Source organism: Caretta caretta, chromosome 2 (genome assembly GCF_965140235.1).
Source record: "Caretta caretta isolate rCarCar2 chromosome 2, rCarCar1.hap1, whole genome shotgun sequence".
Taxonomy (NCBI): Eukaryota; Metazoa; Chordata; order Testudines; family Cheloniidae; genus Caretta; species Caretta caretta.
This window is the reverse complement of record NC_134207.1, coordinates 3,321,612-3,343,688: the sequence shown is the minus strand read 5'-3', so window position 1 is coordinate 3,343,688 and position 22,077 is coordinate 3,321,612. Positions and strand designations below refer to the sequence as shown.

Here is a 22,077-nt window from a genome sequence, read left to right as displayed (position 1 = left end):
ATTGCCAGGCGGCTGGATACCACAGGGAGAGGGGGCTGCTGCCTGAGCAGCCAGAGACTCCCGTCAGTGCCCCACAGGGTCTGGAGCCCTCCTTGGGCGTGGTTCTTGCTATTCAGCCTGCTTGAGTTGATGACATTCAGTAAGGATGAATGCAAAGTGCTCCACTTAGGCAGGAACAATCAGTTGCCACATACGCAATGGGAAATGACTGCCTAGGAAGGAGCACTGCAGAAAGGATGAGGAGTGGGTGTCATAGTGGATCACAAGCTAAATATGAGTCAACAGTGTAACACTTGCACACAAAAAAAAGAGAGAGAGAGAGCACACATTCTGGGCTGTATTAGCAGGAGTGTTGTAAGGAAGACACAAGAAGTAATTCTTCCACTCTGCTATGTGCTGATTAGGCCTCAGGTGGAGGATTGTGTCCAGTTCTGGGCGCCACGTTTCAGGAAAGATGTGGACAAATTGGAGAGAATCCAGAGAAGAGAAACAAAAATGAGTAAAGGTCTAGAAAACATGACCTCTGAGGGACGATTGAAAACACTGGGTTTGTTTAGTCTAGAGAAGAGGGGACTGAGGGGGGACATGATAACAGTTTTCAAGCACATAAAAGGTTGTTACAGGAGGAGAGAGAAAAATTGTTCTCCTTGACCGCTGAGGACAGGGTCAGAAGCAATGGGCTTAAATTGCAGCAAGGGAGGTTTAGGTTGGACATTAGGAAAAACTTCCTAACTGTCCTGGTGGTTAAGCACTGGAATAAATTGCCCAGGGAGGTTGTGGAATCTCCGTCGTTGGAGAAGTTTAAGAGCAGGTTGGACAAACACCTGTCAGGGCTGGGCTAGATAGTTCTTAGTCCTGCCAGGGAGGTCCCGTCCAGTCCTACGAAGCTATGATTCTTCCTGGCATCACCCCGACTCATGGCTCCTAGGCCCCCCACCCAACACCCTAAACTAGCCAGGCCAAGCCCTGCCCTGTTCCTGTACCAGGCCTCACTCTGCCCACCGGAATCTCAGCTCATCTGCAGCTGCTTGTCACCCCTGTGCCCAATACCATGGCGGTGCCCCAGGATGGCAGGTGCCCACCCAGCCAGGCGGGGTCACCCCAGAGCCAGGCAGGGCAGGAGGCTCTGGCTGGGGGTGGCTCCCCCCCCCAGCAGCGCTGTCTCAGGCCCCATTGTGCTGAGCTGCAGGGTGAGCTGTGGAGGGGAGGCAGGGGCCACTTCTCACCTCAATCAACCCAGGGCCGCCACCTCCCGCCTCCTCCCAAAGCAGAGCCAGCGCCCAGCCCCTTCCCCTGGGCCGCACCCCAGCCGGGCTGGCTCCAGCGGGGGGCGAGCCGCCCATCTGCATGACAAAGGCCGCGATGGCCACTGAGAGCCCCTAATGCGCCCACCTGAGAGCTCCCAACAGCCGCCGCGGGCGCCTGGCCTCCCTCTTCACACGCTCCGGGCGCCTGGCCGGGACGGACGGACCCAGCCCCCGCGGAGCAGCCCTCGGGCCCCGCCGGCCACCCCACTGCCCAGCCCAGCGCCATGGAGCAGACGCCGCCGAAGAAGAAGAAATACAGCCGGCACCGCAAGCCGCCCTACACCTACCTGGCCATGATCGCCCTGGTGATCCAGGCCTCGCCGGGCAGGAAGCTGAAGCTGTCCCAGGTACGGGGCCCCCCGCCCGGGACAGCTGCGCCCTCCTGGCCGGGCAGCGCAGCGCGCAACTCGCCACGGCCCGGATCGGGGCCCCTGGGTGGTTGGTGCCCCCGGGAGGAGACCCCCGCCCTGAACCAGTGACCCCGGACCGCAGGCTGCAGTTCCCTCCTGGGGTGCCCTGTAGGAGGTTGTGGGGCGGGGACCCAGCGTAGGGTCACCGGTCCCGGGGTTAGCTCCGCTCCAAGCGTCTTGCCGTCTGCCTGCGGGCTGGGGGGCATCGGCTGGGTTTGGGGGGGGGCTAGGGTGGATTGGCGGCAGGGGCGATGTGGTTTTGGGGTGGTGGGGCAGTGGCTGCGGGGCGATAACTGGTTTGGAGAAGGGGAAGGGGGTCGTTGGGGGGGTCACTGGTTTGGGGTAGGGATGGGGTGGTAGGGGGAGGGGGGTCACTGGGTTGAGGGGGTGGAGGTGTGGGGGTCACTTGTTCGGGATGGGGGGAGAAGGTTTGGGGCGGTCACTGGTTCGGCGTGTGGAAGTGGGGGGTTTCTAGTTCAGGTTAGGGGATGGGGTTGGGTTCAGGGAGGGGGGTCACTGGTTCCGGGTGGAGGTGGGGGTCACTGGTTCGGGGTTTTGGTGGGTGTTTGGGGTCACTGGTTTGGAATGGTTCCGGGTGGGCGGTCAGTGGTTTGGGGTATGAGAGAGGGTTGGGGGGGGTCACTGGTTCGGGGGAGGTGAGAATCACAGGTTTGAGGTGAGGGGATGGGAGGTGGGCTCAGTAATTTGGGGGTGGGGAAGGCGGGAGAGAAGGTTTGGGGGTCACTGGCTCGGGGAGAGGTGGGGGTCAGTGGTTCGAGGTGGGGAGATGGGGTGGGGGTCACTGGGAGTCACTGGTTGGGGTCAGGGAGGGGTGCGTGAGGGTCCCCCAGGAGGGATCGGCCCTGGGGTCTGCTCCTCCCGCGGCCAGGGGCTCTCACGCCCCGTCTCTCGGTTTCAGATCATCCAGGAGATCGGCGCCCTCTTCCCCTTCTTCACCGAGGGCTACCAGGGCTGGAAGGACTCCATCCGCCACAACCTGTCCTCCAACCGCTGCTTCTCCAAGGTGAGCGCTGGGCCGGGGCCACAGACACCGGGGGCAGGGGTGGGGTGGGGTGATGGGGCTTTGGGGGGCAGACTGGCGGTGGGGTGATGGTGTTGGGGTATGGTGGGCAGGCTGGCAATATTGGGGGTAGGGATGATGGGGAATGGGGGTCAGCCTGGCAGTGGGGGGGATAAACAGGACATGGGGGGCAGACTGGCAGTGGGGGTGGGGTTAATGGGCTATGTGGTGACAGGCTGGCAGTGGGGAGGATGACAGGACATGGGAAGCAGGCTGGCAGCGGGGGGTGGGGTTAATGGGGCATGGGGCAGGCTGGCAGGGTAGGGATGACAGGTATGGAAGGCAGGCTGGCAGTGGGGGTGGTGGAGATGATGGGGTATGGAGGGCAGGCTGGCAGTGGGGGTGGTGGAGATGATGGGGTATGGAGGGCAGGCTGGCAGTGGGTGGGGTAAACAGGAAATGGGGGGCAGGCTGGAAGTGGGGGGTGGAGTTAACGGGGAATGGGGCAGGCTGACAGGGTGGGGAAGATTGGGTATGGAGGGCAGGCTGGCAGTGGGGGGGTGGGGATTATGGGGTGTGGGGATGACAGGGGATGGGGTCAGGCTGGCAGTGAGAGGGGTAAACAGGAAATGGAGGGCTGGCTGGCAGTGGGGGGCAGGCTGACGGGGGGGGGTCTCTGACTCTGGGGAGCTCTGTCCCTGGAGACCTCCCCCCTCCCACAGGTTGAGCCCGTCTCGCTCTCTCCCCGGCAGCTGCTGAAGGATCCCGCGAAGCCCAAGGCCAAAGGGAATTTCTGGACAGTGGACGTGAGCCGGATCCCCCCAGAAGCCCTGAAGCTGCAGAACACGGCCATCTCCCGGCAGGAGGCGGCCTCCTTCGCCAGCGACCTGGCCCCCTTCATCCTGCACGGGCAGCACTACAGGGGGGGCCCCCAGCAGATGCTGCCTGCAGCCAGCGTGGGCGCTAGAGTTCCCGCACCTGGGGCCGATCCAGAGACTCAGGCCCCGCAGGCCAGGCCCCAGCTGGACACTTCCTTTTCCATCCAGTCCCTGCTGCAGAACCTGCACAAGGTGGACTTGAACGAGCAGCCCGGGGGTCAGGGGTTGCCCAGGCTGGGGAGGTCTCTGCACCCGGAGTGCCAGGAGCCCTCTCCCTTCCCGCTTCCTTCCCCCGCTGCGCTGAGGGCCCCTGGCAGCCCCAGCTACCCCTCCAGGGGCCCTGGCATCCCAAGGACTCGCTCCTCCTCTGCCTCGACGCTGCCCTTGGATGAAAAGAGCCCAGGCAGCCCACAGCCCCCGGCTCTGGGCAAGTGCCCCCAGCTGCTCCATGCCTTCCCGAGCAGCAGCTCCGACTCAGAGGGTTCCACGTGCCGCACCCCGCCAGTGTCCCCCATGCACCAGCTCCCCCCCTCCTACGCTATGGGCCTGACCCCGCTCATCCCCACTTGTTTTGCCTTTCCCCCCATCCCCGGGCTGCCCTACCTCAGCTACTGCCCCGCTGCCTACGTCAGCCCAGCCTACTGGGACCTTGTGCCCCAGCCCTTGCCAGCGGCCCTTCCCCCACTGCTGGGCGTCCCCATGGACCTGGACAGCGCCCTCCCGGCCCTCCCCCGCAGCAAGGCCAGACACGCCCCTCCCACGGCGCCTCTGCCCTGGCACACCCAGCATCTGGTGCCCCCCCAGTACGGGGGGTTCTGAGGGACACGGGGGCAGCCCCTTTCCGGCGGGGCAGCAGCGCGGCTGCTGGGCGATGGCTGATGCTAAACGTGCAATAAAGGCCAAAAGCTGGGAAAGGGCAGCTCCCCACCGGCCCTGCCCCAGAGACCAGCCCCTCCCGAGCCCCTGACCTGCACCACGCAGCCTGCAGGCCCAGCACGCAGCGTGGCCTAGCCGCGGGGGTTAGGTTGCAGCGGTGCGTGCTGCAGCATGGCCCAGGAGCCTTCCCAGGGGAGCAGGGCCCAGAGCCGGGGCTGGGGCAGCCCGGGCCAGCCCTGCCCCTCCTCCGGCCAGCCCCAGTGGGAAAGTGAGCGGGTGGGGTGGAGACCGTGTGGGGGGGTATGCGTGTAAAGTGTGTGCACACACGCACAGCTATGAATAAAGGTGAATGGAGACTTGGCCGTGCCGCTCACTGTGCTGACCCCATCACCTGCCCCTGCCCTACGCTGACCCACAGCCTGCTCCCCCCAGCTCCCTGAGCCCGTCCTGTTCCAGCCCCAGGTCCATCTGCTACTCACTACGGGGTGGGGGGATGGGAGCAATGTGAGGGCAACCGCAGGCAGCAGTAGGGGTGGGGGGCTTCACCATCTGCCCCCTGCTGTGCTTGGCAACCCCCCCCCCACCCCCCATGAGTGCGGGAACCCATGTCAGGAAATACAAAGCCTAACCCCTCTGCCAGGGCACAGGAGCATGGGCTGTGAGAGTGTGTTTGGGGCTGGGCCCCACCAGTTGGGGGCCCAGGACTACCTGTGGGGATTGCAGAGGCTGGGGACAGCAGGTTCTTTGCTCTGGCAAGTGGGGGTGGGGGTGGGGGGAGGCCACAAACTGGCTGAGGATGCAGGAGACACAGGGTCCCGTGGGAGGCAGGGAAGAGGTGGGAGGGGGAGGGACGTCTCAGAGCTGGGCCCCTCACCCTAATAAGGCAGCATCAAGAACAGGCTGGGGATGCAAAGGTTCCTCTTTATTGCACCCAGCGGGAATAGGGCTCAAGTAGCACAGACACAGCCTGGGGGCCCCAGCCCTCCCCCAGCAGCCCGACTGCCAGGGGCGCAGACCTGGGGACGGGGCATGAAGGGCCTCTCCCAGCAGGCGGTGGGGCAGGAGCACTGGCTGGGAGGGGAGTGCCCAGCTACTCCAGCAGGGGGCAACTGCAGGGAGTGGGGCAGCACCGGCTATGGGGGGGCTCCTAGCTATTCCAGCAGGGGGTGCTGTGGAGGGGGCCAGCAGCGTGGGCATGAGGATGCCTCCCTCCAGGCTATTGCACTAATTAACTCCTTGCACAGAGCTCGGGTTCGAGGAGCGGCGGGGAAGATGAGTCCTCCGTGATCTCCCCCAACATGGGTGGCCGGGGGGATGTTGGTGCACATTTGCCTGGCTTTGCATATGCATTCAGACATGCGTGTGCGGAGGAGCATGCGTGATTGTTCAAGCCAGTGACTGCTCAGCAATTGTCAGGCAGTATGTGGGGGCATTGCTGTGGGGTGGGGGCAAGGCCCTGCTGGTCTCCTATTTGCCCATTCGGAGGGCAGGGTGACTCTCTGTGTGCTTTACACACACGCAGGGAGCATGCCCTACCGTTATGATAGGGCCTACAATAACAGTTGCAGGGTGGGAGCCCATTGTCCCACACAGCTTTCCTCTGTCATCGAGGCCAGCAGAGGGGAGCACAGTGTGGACAAGGGCTGCCAATACCCAGCACGGGGGGCTGGGCGACCTGTACTACAAGGGTAATGGGCGGGGGCACGTCTCCTAGTCCGAATGGGCCCAGAGTGGTCCTGCTCAGGGCAGGTGTCTGGCCTGAGAGGGGCCCCATGGCTGGAGGAAATCACAGCCCAGCTGCCGAGCTGGGGACAGTGTGCCGGGGTACCCGCTAGTGGGCAGAGGGAACCAGCATAGCACGGTCAGCCCAGGCCAGGCTCTTCCCTTCCCCTGCTTCTCTGCCCTGTTGCTGGGCTTAGGGCCAGGGCTCCACCCGCAGCCTGGTGTCTGGGACCAGACGCCCCCACTGCCCCATGGATGCGCTGGCTGTTGCATGTGATTGCTCCCTCCCAGCTGACGGCCGCTGCCTACCCAGCCCCAGTGCCTCCTTGCTGTACCACAGCTGGAGAGAGGTGGGGTTGCTGCCTGCATCTTGGGCCCGGGGACGGGGCCAGGCAGGCTCAGAGCTCGCTCCGGCCCCAGGAGTCGATCCTGCGGGATGCTGGGCCCAGCTCCACCTTGCAGACGCGCTGGGCGAACTTCAGGGAACACATGGTCTCCCCCGCGTTCTTCTCCAGTAGCGAGATCTGGGGGGGAGAGATGGACGGAGTAAGGGGGCCTGGTTAAAATAACCCGCTTTCACCACCAAGGGGTAGCGGGCCCCATCCCCCAGAGTCCTACCCCCACACAGGGGTCCCTCATCACGGTAATAACGGATGTGGGTGCTGAGCCGCCCTCTCGGTGGGGGGTGCGGGGGTGGGACGACATGGCCTCGCTGCTCAGCCGAGCAGGAACTAATCGAGCCCTCCGCGATCCCTGTATCATCCTGGGCTGGGAAGTCTGTTAATCAGCAGCGTTCTCCCTACTGGTCAGAGGCAGCAGCACGGGGTGAAATAATGTAGGCCCTACACAAACAACAACGGTTATTCCCCCTTTTCTCTGTCACAGAATGGCGAATTTCCATGAGGCATTTCGGGTGCAGCAGCTCACACGCGGGAGATGTGGCCTGTGGAGCCCCAGCATGCAGTGCGGCCATTCCCCAGCATGCCCCGGGCTCGGCGGTACCTACCTGCACCATCATTACAGTCTTGTTGCCCTTGCCCAGGGAGTCCTGCAGCAGGTAGGTGAGCTTGGAGTTGCGGAAAGGCACGTGGCCCTGCTTGGCTCTGAGGGCCTGGATCACCTCCCCCAGGGCCAGCAGGGACTTGTTAATGTTCTGAGCTTCCTTCAGCCGCTCGCCCTGCGCCCCCGACTTCCAGACCCGCTCAGAACCTGCCAGGTCCACCAGATTCAGCTTCCCTGGGGTGCCGGAGACACAAGAGGAGAGTCTGGGCTTTGTGCGGCAGGCTCCGGGGAGCCAGGCAGGGCTGGGTCTGCCAGGAAGGGGCCAGGTGTGGGGTGCTCTTGGGGGAGCCACAGCCCCTCCCTGCCCACCCTCCAGATCCCCTCGTTCCCCCTCCAGCTGGCACTGGACCCCCAGCACCGAACCACACCTAACACTGCCCCACAAAGAGAGGAGAGCCAGATTTTCAAGCGGGGATCTCTCCATTCTGGGAGCACAATTTTGCACCAATGGTGATAAATCTGAGTCTGCAATTCAGACCACAAAAGCCACTGCCCTGCGGGGACAGCCTGGTACATTGATCACCCAGCGACCTGAACTGCACCCGCAGACTATTATGGGGCCGTGAGTTGTGGCTGTGAAAACAGAGGCCAGCACCCTAGGGCAAAAGGGTGTCCCTAATGCTGGGTGGTTAATAAACACCCTCCTCCCACCCCACCCCCCACGATGCTGACCATGGCCAAGCGTTCAGAGACTGCAGGTGGGAGGCTGGCGGTTCCCTCCCTGGGTCTGGGTCACTTGGACAAGGACAGCAGCCTGGTCAGTTCCACCTTGTTTCTCGTCCATTTCACTGTCAGGGGCTCATGCCCTAGCACAGGGCTGCAGTGTTGGGCCCCTGCCAAGGGGATGAGTGTTCAGCCTCTCAGCCCCTGGGGGGCCGTCGTTTCCTGCGCATACTTCCAGCGGCAAGCACGGGGGGACACCCCCCCTCCGGCCTCTAGCTGCTACTGCAAGACTCAGCATGAGCCATGGCCTAGGGGACAGGCGAGGATCAGGGTGCAAGGTCTCTGGAGCACTGATCGCTAAAGGGCGCAATTGGATGCAGTAGGGCCACGGTGTGAATTCAGCGTTAGTGGGTCGGTGGCCCTACCAGGTGGAGCCCTGTGCAGATCAGGCAGTGCCAGGACGAGCTCCCCCCACCCCCATTAGCCCTGCCCTATAGGGGTTCCACGGCTCGCCCAGAGAGCCCCAGTACAGCGGCTTCTTGGTGAACATTTGAGAGTTGCATTTATCAATGTTGATCAATGCAAAGTACTGCACACTGGAAAACATAATCCCAACTCGACGTAGAAAATGATGGGGTCTAAATTAGCTGTTACCACTCAAGAAAGAGATCTTGGAGTCACTGTGGATAGTTCTCTGAAAACATCCACTCACTGTGCAGCGGCAGCCAAAAAACAAACAGACTGTTGGGAATCATTAAGAAAGGGATCAATACTAAGACAGAAAATATCTTATTGCTTCTATATAAATCCACGGTACGCCCACACCTTGAATACTGCATGCAGATGTGGTCGCCCCATCTCAAAACAGATCTATTGGAATTGGAAAAGGTTCAGAAAAGGGCAACAAAAATGACGAGGGGACTGGAACGGCTTCTGTAGGAGGAGAGATTAATAAGACTGGGACTTTTCAGCTTGGAAAAGAGACGACTAAGGGGGGATATGACAGAGGTCTATAAAATCGTGACTGGTGTGGAGAAAGTAAATAAGGAAGTGTTATTTACTCCTTCTCATAACACAAGAACCAGGGGCCACCAAATGAAATTAATAGGCAGCAGGTTTAAAACAACCAAAAGGCAGTATTGCTTCACACAATGCACAGTCAACCTGTGGAACTCCTTGCCAGAGGCTGTTGTGAAGGCCAAGACTATAACAGGGTTCAAAAAAGAACTTCATGGAGGATAGGTCCATCAGTGGCTAGTAGCCAGGATGGGCAGGGATGGTGTCCCGAGCCTCTGTTTGCAGAAGCTGGGAATGGGAGACAGGGGATGGATCACTTGATGATTCCCTATTCTGTTCAATTCCCTCTGGGGCACCTGGCATTGGCCACTGTCGGCAGACAGGACACTGGGCTAGATGGACCATTGGTCTGACCCAGTCTGGCCGTTCTTCTGTTCTTCTGAGAGGGTGAGGCATATCCATGGGGATCCAGCCTGGGGCCCAGCCAACTCGTTTCACAGGGTATACCTATACTGCAATTAAACACCCACAGCTGGCCTGTCTTATCAGACTTGGCCTCTCGCTACGGGGATGTTTAACTTCGGCCTTGGGATCTTCGCCCATTGCAGGGTCCCAGAGCCCAGGCTCCAGCCTGAGTCCCAGCGTCTACCCCACCAAACTGCAGCATAGGCCCGAGCCAGCATAGACCCGTGCAGGCCGGCTGGCAGCCAGGAACAACGTCCGGTCACTGCCCTGGAATCAGAGCCAACCCTCCCCTGAGCGAGCCCCGGGCGACTTGACACCTCCTCAGCCAGCCATTCCTGCCTAAGAACCCCACCTTGTCCCTGAGAAGCCTGGTCTTACCTCAGTGCAGCCTCCGTGGGACCTCTGCCCCCCACAGCTCTGCCCCTGCGTGGGGGTGGCCGGAGGAAGGCTCAGGGGCTTCCCACAAGCACCAAGCCTCAAGTTCCTCCTCCACCCCCCGGAAATCCTGAATCAGTGTGTCCCCAGCACTGACCATGACGTCCAAAGCCCCCAGCCCTCTTCCTCGCCTCCTGTCCATCAGCTGCCGCTGTGGACTGTCAGATTCGGGTGGCTCTGCCGCCCCCAGGCTGTCCCAGGGCTTCTCTCCTCTGTGCGCAGCAGCCAGCAGGGGGCGACGCGGAGCAGGCCGGGGGTCCAGGAGAGGATTGTGGTGCAGGCCCGCGGCAGTGGGTACCTGAGATCTTGGTCCCGGTGCTGCAGTTGGTGCCGGTGATGGTGACGGTGAGCAGGGCGTGGGACCGGGAGCTGCGCTCGTTCATGTTGGTGCAGTAGGTCGCCCGGTTCCTCTTCCCCAGCGACAGCATCTGAAACAGACCCAAAGGCCGAGGGAATGAACCCACCAGGAATGAACCTCACAGCCCCCAGCCCCACCCTCCAAGACGCAGCAGCTGCAGGGAACCTCCCGCTCTGCTAGGCGAAGCTGCCGGGGAGCGCCGGCCTGAGTCACTGGCACTAGCAAAGGGAGCAAGCAGAGGGGTGGCTGGACCAGGTTTCACCAATTCATGAGCATGACTCCGCCCCTCTTAGCTCCACCCCTGCCAGTATAACTCAGATGCCCTGCCCCCTCACTCCTCCTGCACCCGAAGGCCATGGGTGGCTTTGTCCCGTCCCCTGGTACCTTTCGGATCTCCCGGAGCCCCTGCACCTCCACACTGGTCAGGCCCGGCACATGGAGCTGCCCACTCCCGTCAGGGTTCAGCTTGATGTCCAGCTTCTCCTGCGGCTCCTTCCCAAGCAGATCCCTGCAGGGAGATGACAACATCGGCTCAGGCTGGGTCCCCGTGCCCAGGATGGTCCCTGGGTGCTCTGGGTCCCTCAGGGCAGGTTGAGACAGTATTGAGTCTGCAGACAGGGATGCTAGGGAAGGGGACGGGCCATGGGGAGTCTAGGACGTAGGGCTGGGTAATATCAAGTGCTTCACAAACCATATAGAGCAATCACTGCTCTCTCCATGGAAATGCAGCCACCTCTGGAGCAGGCCTGTACAGCCACTCTGAACAGCAGCTTAGAACAAGTGAAGAGGAATCCTGGATCCAACTGAAATCAACAGGAGGGTTTAAGGAGGCAGCATTGATTCATCAGAGCTGGGATTAACTCAGGACCTAGTTTTATGTTTCAGCTTAAATCTGCATCTCCGGCAGCACGGCGCCCCCTAGTGAGCACTGCGGTCCTGTCAGTCAGTGCCGAGAGCGCCCCCTGCAGCACGGCGCCCCCTACTGCGCTCTGGGGTCCTGTCAGTCAGAGCCGAGAGCGCCCCCTGCACCACGGCGCCCCCTAGTGCGCTCTGCGGTCCTGTCAGTCAGAGCCGAGAGCGCCCCCTGCACCACGGCGCCCCCTAGTGCGCTCTGGGGTCCTGTCAGTCAGAGCCGAGAGCGCCCCCTGCACCACGGCGCCCCCTAGTGCGCTCTGCGGTCCTGTCAGTCAGAGCCGAGAGCGCCCCCTGCAGCACGGCGCCCCCTACTGCGCTCTGGGGTCCTGTCAGTCAGTGCCGAGAGCGCCCCCTGCACCACGGCGCCCCCTACTGCGCTCTGGGGTCCTGTCAGTCAGAGCCGAGAGCGCCCCCTGCAGCACGGCGCCCCCTACTGCGCTCTGGGGTCCTGTCAGTCAGAGCCGAGAGCGCCCCCTGCAGCACGGCGCCCCCTACTGCGCTCTGGGGTCCTGTCAGTCAGTGCCGAGAGCGCCCCCTGCACCACGGCGCCCCCTAGTGCGCTCTGGGGTCCTGTCAGTCAGAGCCGAGAGCGCCCCCTGCAGCACGGCGCCCCCTACTGCGCTCTGGGGTCCTGTCAGTCAGTGCCGAGAGCGCCCCCTGCAGCACGGCGCCCCCTACTGCGCTCTGGGGTCCTGTCAGTCAGAGCCGAGAGCGCCCCCTGCAGCACGGCGCCCCCTACTGCGCTCTGGGGTCCTGTCAGTCAGTGCCGAGAGCGCCCCTTGCACCACGGCGCCCCCTAGTGCGCTCTGGGGTCCTGTCAGTCAGAGCCGAGAGCGCCCCCTACACCACGGCGCCCCCTAGTGCGCTCTGCGGTCCTGTCAGTCAGAGCCGAGAGCGCCCCCTGCAGCACGGCGCCCCCTACTGCGCTCTGGGGTCCTGTCAGTCAGTGCCGAGAGCGCCCCCTGCACCACGGCGCCCCCTACTGCGCTCTGGGGTCCTGTCAGTCAGAGCCGAGAGCGCCCCCTGCAGCACGGCACCCCCTACTGCGCTCTGGGGTCCTGTCAGTCAGAGCCGAGAGCGCCCCCTGCAGCACGGCGCCCCCTACTGCGCTCTGGGGTCCTGTCAGTCAGTGCCGAGAGCGCCCCCTGCACCACGGCGCCCCCTAGTGCGCTCTGGGGTCCTGTCAGTCAGAGCCGAGAGCGCCCCCTGCACCACGGCGCCCCCTACTGCGCTCTGGGGTCCTGTCAGTCAGTGCCGAGAGCGCCCCCTGCAGCACGGCGCCCCCTACTGCGCTCTGGGGTCCTGTCAGTCAGAGCCGAGAGCGCCCCCTGCAGCACGGCGCCCCCTAGTGCGCTCTGCGGTCCTGTCAGTCAGAGCCGAGAGCGCCCCCTGCAGCACGGCGCCCCCTAGTGCGCTCTGCGGTCCTGTCAGTCAGAGCCGAGAGCGCCCCCTGCAGCACGGCGCCCCCTACTGCGCTCTGGGGTCCTGTCAGTCAGTGCCGAGAGCGCCCCTTGCACCACGGCGCCCCCTAGTGCGCTCTGCGGTCCTGTCAGTCAGAGCCGAGAGCGCCCCCTGCACCACGGCGCCCCCTAGTGCGCTCTGCGGTCCTGTCAGTCAGAGCCGAGAGCGCCCCCTGCAGCACGGCGCCCCCTACTGCGCTCTGGGGTCCTGTCAGTCAGTGCCGAGAGCGCCCCCTGCACCACGGCGCCCCCTACTGCGCTCTGGGGTCCTGTCAGTCAGAGCCGAGAGCGCCCCCTGCAGCACGGCGCCCCCTAGTGCGCTCTGGGGTCCTGTCAGTCAGAGCCGAGAGCGCCCCCTGCAGCACGGCGCCCCCTAGTGCGCTCTGGGGTCCTGTCAGTCAGAGCCGAGAGCGCCCCCTACACCACGGCGCCCCCTAGTGCGCTCTGGGGTCCTGTCAGTCAGAGCCGAGAGCGCCCCCTGCAGCACGGCGCCCCCTACTGCGCTCTGGGGTCCTGTCAGTCAGAGCCGAGAGCGCCCCCTGCAGCACGGCGCCCCCTACTGCGCTCTGGGGTCCTGTCAGTCAGAGCCGAGAGCGCCCCCTGCTGCGCCCCCTCCCCCTGTCCCAGCACGGCGCCCCCTCGTCCCATGCTGGGTATTGGGGTCACTGTAGAGTGCTGAGCAGGTCCTTTGGTCAGACCCTGCCCAGTAGGGCAACGCGGTGCCCAGCCTGTGCAGCAGGGTGAGGGGAAGGTTCTGTGGGGGGCAGGGCGTTCCTAGCGGTGCGTGGGGCAGGCCCCCTCCCCCGGCCCCCTCTTACCGGATCACCTCGTTGTAGATCTCCACCACGCTGAGGCTCACCGAATACTTCCACAGCCCCTCCCTGGCCTCCATCTCCTGGTACAGGGCCTGCAGCGCCCGCTGGTTTATGCCAGGGTCCTCGGGGACGCCCTGGAGCCAGACAGAGACAGGGCCTCAGGCTGCCGCCCAGCACAGAGGTGGGGGCTTCGGGGGCAGCCTAGGCCCCCTCAGAGTCCCCTCAATGTAGAGGCGTGTGGTGGCCTGTCCATGCGCGTCACAGCCCGTTGGCACATGCGTGTGTACCCGTGTGTAGGAGTGTGCAGGTTGGGATCTCCTGCACTGAGCCCCATGCTTCCAGGCGGCTCCAAACGCCCTCACACCGGCAGGACGCCCACAGACGACGCCCTCCTTCCCAAGGGCAGAGAGACAGATCCCACCTCCCGAGAGCGGGAGACTGTCTGGGGGGCAGCCGGATTCCCACGTCCCTGGAGGGCTCTAGGCCTGGGATGCAGAGCGGGGTCTCTCCATTCCCCCACCCCAGTGTCAGCCCTTCCTGGAACCTGTGGGGCTAAGTGGGGCAGAACCCAGACTGGCCCCTTCCTCAGCCCCATGGCCCTGCTGCTTACCTCCATGGTGTACGTCTTCCCCGAGCCAGTCTGCCCGTAGGCAAAGATACACACATTGTAGCCATCCAGACAGGACAGGACCAGGGGCTCGATCTCCAGGAACACCTGAGCGGGAGGCAGACAAACAGGTGGGCATCAGCAGGGGGCCGAGGGACCCGTGTCCCGGTGTGGGGTGCAGGTTCTGCAGTGTGGGTGACAGCCAGCAGAGCTGTGGGGGAAGGGGTGCAGTGCAGGGGGTGCCCTGAGCAGGCGGGGTGAGTGCTGGGGGCTGAGGCTGCCGGTCGTGCGGGAGGAAAGCCAGTTACCTGCAACCCTGGCAATCATGGCTCTGGTGGTCCGGGAGGAGCTCCAGGGTCCTGTCCCTGGCTAGGCACCTGGGGATCAAGGGGTCACAAAGCACCAGGTGGAAAGGTCAGCGCAGAATTAACAAGCCCTCCCCAGGGGGGAGGCAGTGCTCGGAGCTCCCCCGCGGCGATAGGCCCCAGCACACTCTGCCAGACTGCGGAGCACCACCACACGCCGTCTTAGAACACGATCCCCCTGCACGCCGCTCTAGAACAGACCACAAACGGCTCTAGGACAGTCGAGTTGCACACCGCTCATGCACACCGAGCTCTAGAACAGACCACAAGCGACTCTAGAGCAGTCTAGCTGCACACTGCTCTAGAACAATCCACCCACACACCCAGGGAGCGAGAGAGCTCTAGAACAGTCCATCTCCACCCCACGCACACCTCTAGAAGTCAGGCCACATACCACTCTAGACCAGTCCATACACACAGAGAGAGAGCTCTAGAACAGTCCATCAACACACCGCTCACATGTCATTGTAGAACACTCCACATCACCCCCACATGCTGTTTTAGGACACCACACCCTGGCACTTCAAATCTAGAATGTTCCACACATCGATCTAGAATGTGCCATATTTCCATTTACTTAGAACACTATAACCCACATGGCATTTTGCAACCCTCTGTTAACCATCCTAGAATGTCCCACCTTCCCAAGACAATTCTCTAGAACATTTGGGCCATAAATGCTCACCTAGATCACTATATCCTATCTTATTCTAGAGCTCTATAGGCCACCTTTGTGTGCCATTTTAGAACACCATGCGATGCACGGATCTAGAACACTACAGCATGTGTCTCCTTGCAGAACACTCACAAAGGCATGCTGTCCTAGAGTGCCCTACACAGACCATGCTAGAACGCTCCACCCCGCACCCTGATCTAGAACAGCCTGCTCTGTGCGCTGATCTAGAACACTGGCGTGTCTTGCTGTTCTGGAACACATCCTGCCCCGTGGTCTAGAATCTCCCTCCTCCTCCTCCTCCGCTGCTCCCTAGTGCAGCACTGCTCTGACATGCTCCATTTTCTGGAATGCTTTCCCCCCTTCTGCCTGTCTCACTTCCCCGGTTCCTCTAGAGCGCTGCACCTCCCTGCACCCTGGAACTCCCTCCCCTCCCCCGCAGCGTTCTGGAGTCCCCCAAGCCCCTCCAGCATTCCAGGAGGCTCCATCTCCCTAGGTTCCAGGACACTATATCCCAGCTCCATTCCCTTCCCCACAGCGTTCTGGACCGCTCCAGGCTCTGCTCCCTTGGCAAGCATGGGGGGCACAGCCGTCGCCCCCATACCATCACAGTGCAGATGTGAGGGAGGTGGGGATGGAGTGGGGCACATGCCCCGGCCTGCCCTCCCTCATTCCCAAGAGCTGCCAGGCAGTGCAGCTCCCTGGGGGGTCTGCCGGCCGCATGGCAGCTCAATGGAGGGGCTCCTGGTAATGCAGCCCATCCAGGGGGCCCTCCCCCCATCCACACAACTGCCCCAATCGCTGGGCTGCTGCTGCCCCCGCAGCTGCCAGGGGACGGCCCTTCGGCTGAGTCACACGGGCGCTGTGCCTCCCAGCCCGGGGCGGAGACCAGCACTGACATGGCCAAGGGGCGCAGCACCCCTGGCATGGGCACAATGAGGGGAAGGGAGAGCTAAGTGTCTGGCTGCAGATGCTGCCTTGAGAGCCACCCCTCCCATCTCCCCCACCCCGGCCTGGGGGGCCACAGCTCTGAGGTGAAGATGCCCGTGGGCCCGGCCAGGGCACCGAGTCCCCAGGCATGGCGCGGGTCTGAGAAACAGGCAGGGGGTGGCTCAGATCCAGTCCTGCCACCAGAATGCCCCCGGGGGCCCTGACTGCCAGGAGCTTGGGTGGCACCTGGGCCCCCGGCTCATGGCTGGCACCGCCCAGGGTTCGGGGCAGGAGGGTGGCCGAGCCGGGGTCCCCAGTCTGACACAGATGGGATGGGGCACGGCGGGGCAGGAGGGAGTCGGGCAGCGGGTCACCTCCTCCTGCGTGGCCTCCGGCAGGAAGACCTTGTCCAGCTCGAAGGTCCTCTCCTTGCCCTTGTAGCGGGCGGTGACGCTGCTGTCACTGCCGGGCTCCGTGCTGACGGCCGTGCTCACCTCCCCCTCCCGCTGGTCCACCTCCGTCACCGGCTTCAGCCGGCACAGCACCCGGATGTTCCCTGGGGGCAGAGACGCAGGGTCACGGGGGCTCTGCGGGGCCCTGGGAACTGGAGTCCTCTACACGCGACAGCCAGGGGCCTGCCACGCTGCCCTCAGCCCTGCCTGGCGCCCTCAGGCTCCATTGCCCAGCCAGCCCCTGGCCAATCAGTGCCAATGGATGCCTGGCCCATGAGAAGCCAGGCTGAGACCGCTACCCACCGCCCCCAGAGCCGCCCGCAGACAGGCTCACCCTGCAGCCAGGGCCGAAGCCAGCCCTGCGGGACCCCACAGCGAGTGTCTCCGAGCCAGCTACTCCCTGTGCAGGGCATAAGCCAGTACTGAGCCGGGGCGGCCTGGGAAGGGCGCTGTCCCACTGCGGAGGGGAACACATTTGATCCTGTCCCTGCCCAGCACCCTAAGCCATGGCTGTGGGGAGCAGGGCTTCTGTGGCTGGAGGTCCCAGCTCAGCCCCCGGGTATGGGCCTGGGCAGGGAGGGGCTCTGGGGGTCAGCGCAGGTGCCCGAGCCCTGGGCTGGGCTGGGGGCGGGTCACAGGGTCCTGGTGGCCTGGAGCCAGGACCACACCTGGTTTCCACTGGGGCTGAACCCAGCTCAATGTGAACTGCAGGAGCAGGAGGCGGAGCAGGAACGCCTTGGCTCCTCCCACACAGCTGCTCAGCCAATGAAACACAAGAGGTAGTTGCGCCAAGCTGTCACTGGCTGCTCAGTGACCCAGCAGGCAGGTGGTGACACCTGAGAGCCAGTTAACCCTTTCCCGCCTGCCACACCCCCCATGCTCGGCTCTGGACCGACCCAACCCAGGAGAGCGACCTGCCATCCCAGGCACCCTGGGGCCTCTGCTGGGCGGGGCGAGGGGCCCATCCAGCCCCGCCCATGGCCCCCCGCACTGAATCCATCCCCTGCCACCCTCCCCCAGCCCTTCGCACCTTTCAGCTCCACCAGCTGGGCGTGGTACTTTTTGCGCAGCAGCACCTCGTGCTGGTATTTCCACTGCAGGTCCCGGCTGGCCTCCGACGCCTCGCTGGCGGCCGAGCACATCTAGGGGGACAGGGACACTCAGCCCCCGCCGGGCCCCGCACAGAGAGCCAGCCTGAGCGCCCAGCGCCGCTGGTGTTGGGGGCAGGAGGCTGGGGGACCAGGAGCAACTGCCCCCTTCCCCTGGACGGGCCTCCCCTGCCCCCTCCATTCCCCGTGGGCGAGCCCCGCTTCTCCCCGACAGGCTGCCCCCCAGCAGCCTCCCCAGCCTCACCTGTCTCCTGGCCTCCCGGATGGCTGCCTCGTAGAACTCGGAGAAGTCGCGCACCTGGCTGCGCAGGCTGGAGTAGCTGGTTTTCATGCCCTTGAGGATGGGCTGCAGCGTGGCCAGGCGCCTCTGGACACCTGCCAGGGGAGCAGAGACCGGGGGCAGCTGCCCTCAGAAACTGGCCCTAGCTAGTCCATCCCCCCCACCCCTGCCCCACACAGGGATCCACTCCGCAGGGCTGGAATCTGCTCCCATCGAGCGCAGGGGATCCACTCCCCAGGGATCAGCTCCCCGGGAGGCAGCCCCAGGATCTGATCCCAGCAGGGATCTGCGCCAGGGCACTAGCGTTGTGCGCTCACGGCTCAGGATCCCCTCCTGACCAGGGGCTTTCGGAGACGCTTCCCCAGCCCCTCCCCAGGCCGGCGGTACCTGTCAGCTGCTCGCGGAGCTGCTCCAGGTGCCGCTCCGAGCACTCCGAGGCCTCCTTGACGGCCTCCTCCTTCTGGGCTTCCAGGTGGCTGATCTCCCGCAGCAGCTCCTCCCGCAGCTTGGCGATCTCGCACTCGTAGGCAGAGATCTGCAGGTGGGGAGACCCTCAGGTCACCAGGGAGGGCTCGTCTGGCCCTCCCCAGGGGCTGTGGGGGTCACATGAGTGAGGGACGGGGCTCCTGGCTATGGCCTGGGGGGAGGTCGGTCCCTCCACAGGTGAGCGCCTGCTCTGGGGGCTGGACGGAGCAGCTCCATTCCCCACCTCCACCTGCCGTGCCTGGGCCCCGGGGACCTGCCTCCTCTTTCGTAGGGTCTGGGCTACTGGAATGCAAGGCTGGGCTACCCTCCCGTGGCCGATGGCCACCCCCAGGGTTGGGTCTCTATGTCAGGGGATGCGGCTCTCAGCAAAGGAGCAAGGAGCCATGGACCGCGGTATTCTGCCTGCGAGGGCACAAGTTTGAATCCCACCCACCCTGTCAACGGGGCCGCTCTCGCTCACCTTGTCTCGCAGCCCAGCAGTCACCTCCTCCGAGCCCTGCAGCTGCTCCGCCAGGCGTTGGCACTGCTCCCCCTGGCTGCAGAGCTGCTCCTGCAGGCCCCGGTTCCGCTCCTCGGCCTCCACCAGAGACCTCAGGGTCGTGGGGGACTCCACCTCCACCGTCTGGGTCACATACTAGAGACGTGAAACGGACACTGTGAGGGGCTGGGGGCGTGACTGCCCCCTGCTGGGGGAATCAGACCTTTCTCTGTGTGGGTGTGGGTGTGGGTGTGGGTGACTGCCCCCTGCTGGGGGAATCAGACCTGTACGTGTGCGTGTGTCACTGCCCTGTGGGTGGGTGGGTGTCACTGCCCCCTGCTGTGTGTGTGTGTTTGTGTCATTGCCATGCACGTATGTGTGTGTCACCACCCCTGCTGGGGGAATCGGACTCATGTCTCTGTGTGTGTGTGTGTGTGTCACTATCCCTGCTGGGGGAGTCAGACCCGTGTGGGTGTGTGGGTGTGGGTGTGGGTGTGTGTCACCACCCCTGCTGTGGGAATCAGACCCATGTCTCTGTGTGTGTGTGTGTGTATGTCACGATCCCTGCTGGGGGAATCAGACCCGTGTGTGGGGGGGGTGTGTGTGTGACTGCCCCCTGGTGGGGGAATCTGACCCATGTCTCTGTGTGTGTGTGTGTCACGATCCCTGCTGGGGGAATCAGACCCGTGTGGGGGTGGGGGTGGGTGTGGGTGTGACTGCCCCCTGGTGGGGGAATCTGACCCATGTCTCTGTGTGTGTGTGTGTGTCACGATCCCTGCTGGGGGAATCAGACCCGTGGGTGTGTGTGGGTGTGACTGCCCCCTGCTGGGGGAATCGGACCCATGTCTCTTTGTGTGTGTGTGTCACTATCCCTGCTGGGGGAATCAGACCCGTGTGTGTGTGTGGGTGTGTGTGGGTGTGTGTGACTGCCCCCTGCTGGGGGAATCGGACCCATGTCTGTCTGTCTGTGTGTGTGTGTGTCACTATCCCTGCTGGGGGAATCAGACCCGTGTGGGTGTGTGTGACTTTCCCCTGCTGGGGGAATCAGACCCATGTGTGTGTGGGTGTGTGTGACTGCCCCCTGCTGGGGGAATCAGACCCGTGTGGGTGGGTGTGAGTGTGTGTGACTGCCCCCTGCTGGGGGAATCAGACCCGTGTGTGTGTGTGGGTGTGTGTGACTCCCCCTGCTGGGGGAATCAGACCCGTGTGGGTGTGTGTGTGGGTGTGTGTGACTCCCCCTGCTGGGGCAATCAGACCCGTGTGGGTGTGGGTGTGTGTGACTCCCCCTGCTGGGGCAATCAGACCTGTGTGTGTGTGGGTGTGTGTGACTCCCCCTGCTGGGGCAATCAGACCCGTGTGGGTGTGGGTGTGTGTGATTCCCCCTGCTGGGGCAATCAGACCTGTGTGGGTGTGGGTGTGTGTGACTCCCCCTGCTGGGGCAATCAGACCCGTGTGGGTGTGTGTGTGGGTGTGTGTGACTCCCCCTGCTGGGGGAATCAGACCCGTGTGGGTGTGGGTGTGTGTGACTGCCCCCTGCTGGGGGAATCAGACCCGTGTGGGTGTGTGTGTGGGTGTGTGTGACTCCCCCTGCTGGGGGAATCAGACCCGTGTGGGTGTGGGTGTGGGTGCGGGTGTGGGTGACTCCCCCTGCTGGGGGAATCAGACCCGTGTGGGTGTGTGTGACTGCCCCCTGCTGGGGGAATCGGACCCATGTCTGTGTGTGTGTGTGTGTCACTATCCCTACTGGGGGAATCAGACCCGTGTGGGTGTGGGTGTGGGTGTGGGTGCGGGTGTGCGTGACTCCCCCTGCTGGGGGAATCAGACCCGTGTGGGTGGGTGTGGGTGTGCGTGACTGCCCCCTGCTGGGGCAATCAGACCCGTGTGGGTGGGTGTGGGTGACTCCCCCTGCTGGGGGAATCAGACCCGTGTGGGTGTGGGTGTGGGTGACTGCCCCCTGCTGGGGCAATCAGACCCGTGTGGGTGTGGGTGCGAGTGTGGGTGACTCCCCCTGCTGGGGCAATCAGACCCGTGTGGGTGTGGGTGACTCCCCCTGCTGGGGCAATCAGACCCGTGTGGGTGCGGGTGTGGGTGACTCCCCCTGCTGGGGGAATCAGACCCGTGTGGGTGTGGGTGTGGGTGACTCCCCCTGCTGGGGCAATCAGACCCGTGTGGGTGCGGGTGTGGGTGACTCCCCCTGCTGGGGGAATCAGACCCGTGCGGGTGTGGGTGAGTCCCCCTGCTGGGGCAATCAGACCCGTGTAGGTGTGGGGGTGGGTGTGGGGGTGGGTGTGGGTGACTCCCCCTGCTGGGGCAATCAGACCCGTGTGGGTGTGGGTGTGGGTGCGGGTGTGGGTGACTCCCCCTGCTGGGGCAATCAGACCCGTGTGGGTGTGGGTGTGGGTGCGGGTGTGGGTGACTCCCCCTGCTGGGGGAATCAGACCCGTGTGGGTGTGGGTGTGAGGGTGGGGGTGGGGGTGGGTGACTCCCCCTGCTGGGGCAATCAGACCCGTGTGGGTGTGGGTGTGGGTGACTCCCCCTGCTGGGGGAATCAGACCCGTGTGGGTGTGGGTGTGGGTGTGGGTGACTGCCCCCTGCTGGGGGAATCAGACCCGTGTGGGTGTGGGGGTGGGTGTGGGTGACTCCCCCTGCTGGGGGAATCAGACCCGTGTGGGTGTGGGTGACTGCCCCCTGCTGGAGCAATCAGACCCGTGTGGGGGTGGGTGTGGGGGTGGGGGTGGGTGACTCCCCCTGCTGGGGGAATCAGACCCGTGTGTGTGTGTGGGTGTGTGTGACTCCCCCTGCTGGGGGAATCAGACCCGTGTGGGTGTGGGTGTGGGTGACTGCCCCCTGCTGGGGGAATCAGACCCGTGTGGGTGTGGGTGTGAGTGTGGGTGACTGCCCCCTGCTGGGGGAATCAGACCCGTGTGGGTGTGTGTGTGGGTGACTGCCCCCTGCTGGGGGAATCAGACCCGTGGGTGTGGGTGTGGGTGTGGGTGTGCGTGACTCCCCCTGCTGGGGGAATCAGACCCGTGTGGGTGTGGGGGTGGGTGTGGGTGACTGCCCCCTGCTGGGGGAATCAGACCCGTGTGGGTGTGGGGGTGGGTGTGGGTGACTCCCCCTGCTGGGGGAATCAGACCCGTGGGTGTGGGTGTGGGTGTGGGTGTGCGTGACTCCCCCTGCTGGGGGAATCAGACCCGTGTGGGTGTGGGGGTGGGTGTGGGTGACTCCCCCTGCTGGGGCAATCAGACCCGTGTGGGTGTGGGGGTGGGTGACTGCCCCCTGCTGGGGCAATC

The 22,077-nt window shown here is 63.9% G+C and overlaps 2 protein-coding genes across 2 annotated transcripts in view; one reads left to right on the top strand and one right to left on the bottom strand.

Moving 5' to 3' along the window:
* The first annotated feature begins 1,531 nt into the window (after positions 1-1,531).
* Positions 1,532-4,435, top strand: FOXH1 (forkhead box H1). The gene is made up of 3 exons (XM_075126160.1): positions 1,532-1,654; positions 2,637-2,741; positions 3,491-4,435. Exons 1-3 carry the CDS (start codon positions 1,532-1,534, stop codon positions 4,433-4,435), a joined length of 1,173 nt encoding a protein of 390 aa, XP_074982261.1.
* Positions 4,436-5,393: 958 nt separating this feature from the next.
* The window catches only part of KIFC2 (kinesin family member C2), a 49,838-nt gene continuing 33,154 nt past the window's right edge, over positions 5,394-22,077 (bottom strand). Inside the window, exons 9-19 of the mRNA XM_048841874.2 lie at positions 18,767-18,940; positions 18,208-18,355; positions 17,785-17,915; positions 17,462-17,573; positions 16,354-16,535; positions 14,015-14,119; positions 13,408-13,538; positions 10,599-10,722; positions 10,155-10,284; positions 7,221-7,450; positions 5,394-6,738 (exon numbers count right to left, since the gene is read on the bottom strand). Coding sequence (XP_048697831.2) covers positions 6,613-6,738; positions 7,221-7,450; positions 10,155-10,284; positions 10,599-10,722; positions 13,408-13,538; positions 14,015-14,119; positions 16,354-16,535; positions 17,462-17,573; positions 17,785-17,915; positions 18,208-18,355; positions 18,767-18,940 — 1,593 coding nt within the window. The 3' untranslated portion in view covers positions 5,394-6,612. The remainder of the gene's footprint in view (positions 6,739-7,220; positions 7,451-10,154; positions 10,285-10,598; positions 10,723-13,407; positions 13,539-14,014; positions 14,120-16,353; positions 16,536-17,461; positions 17,574-17,784; positions 17,916-18,207; positions 18,356-18,766; positions 18,941-22,077) is intronic.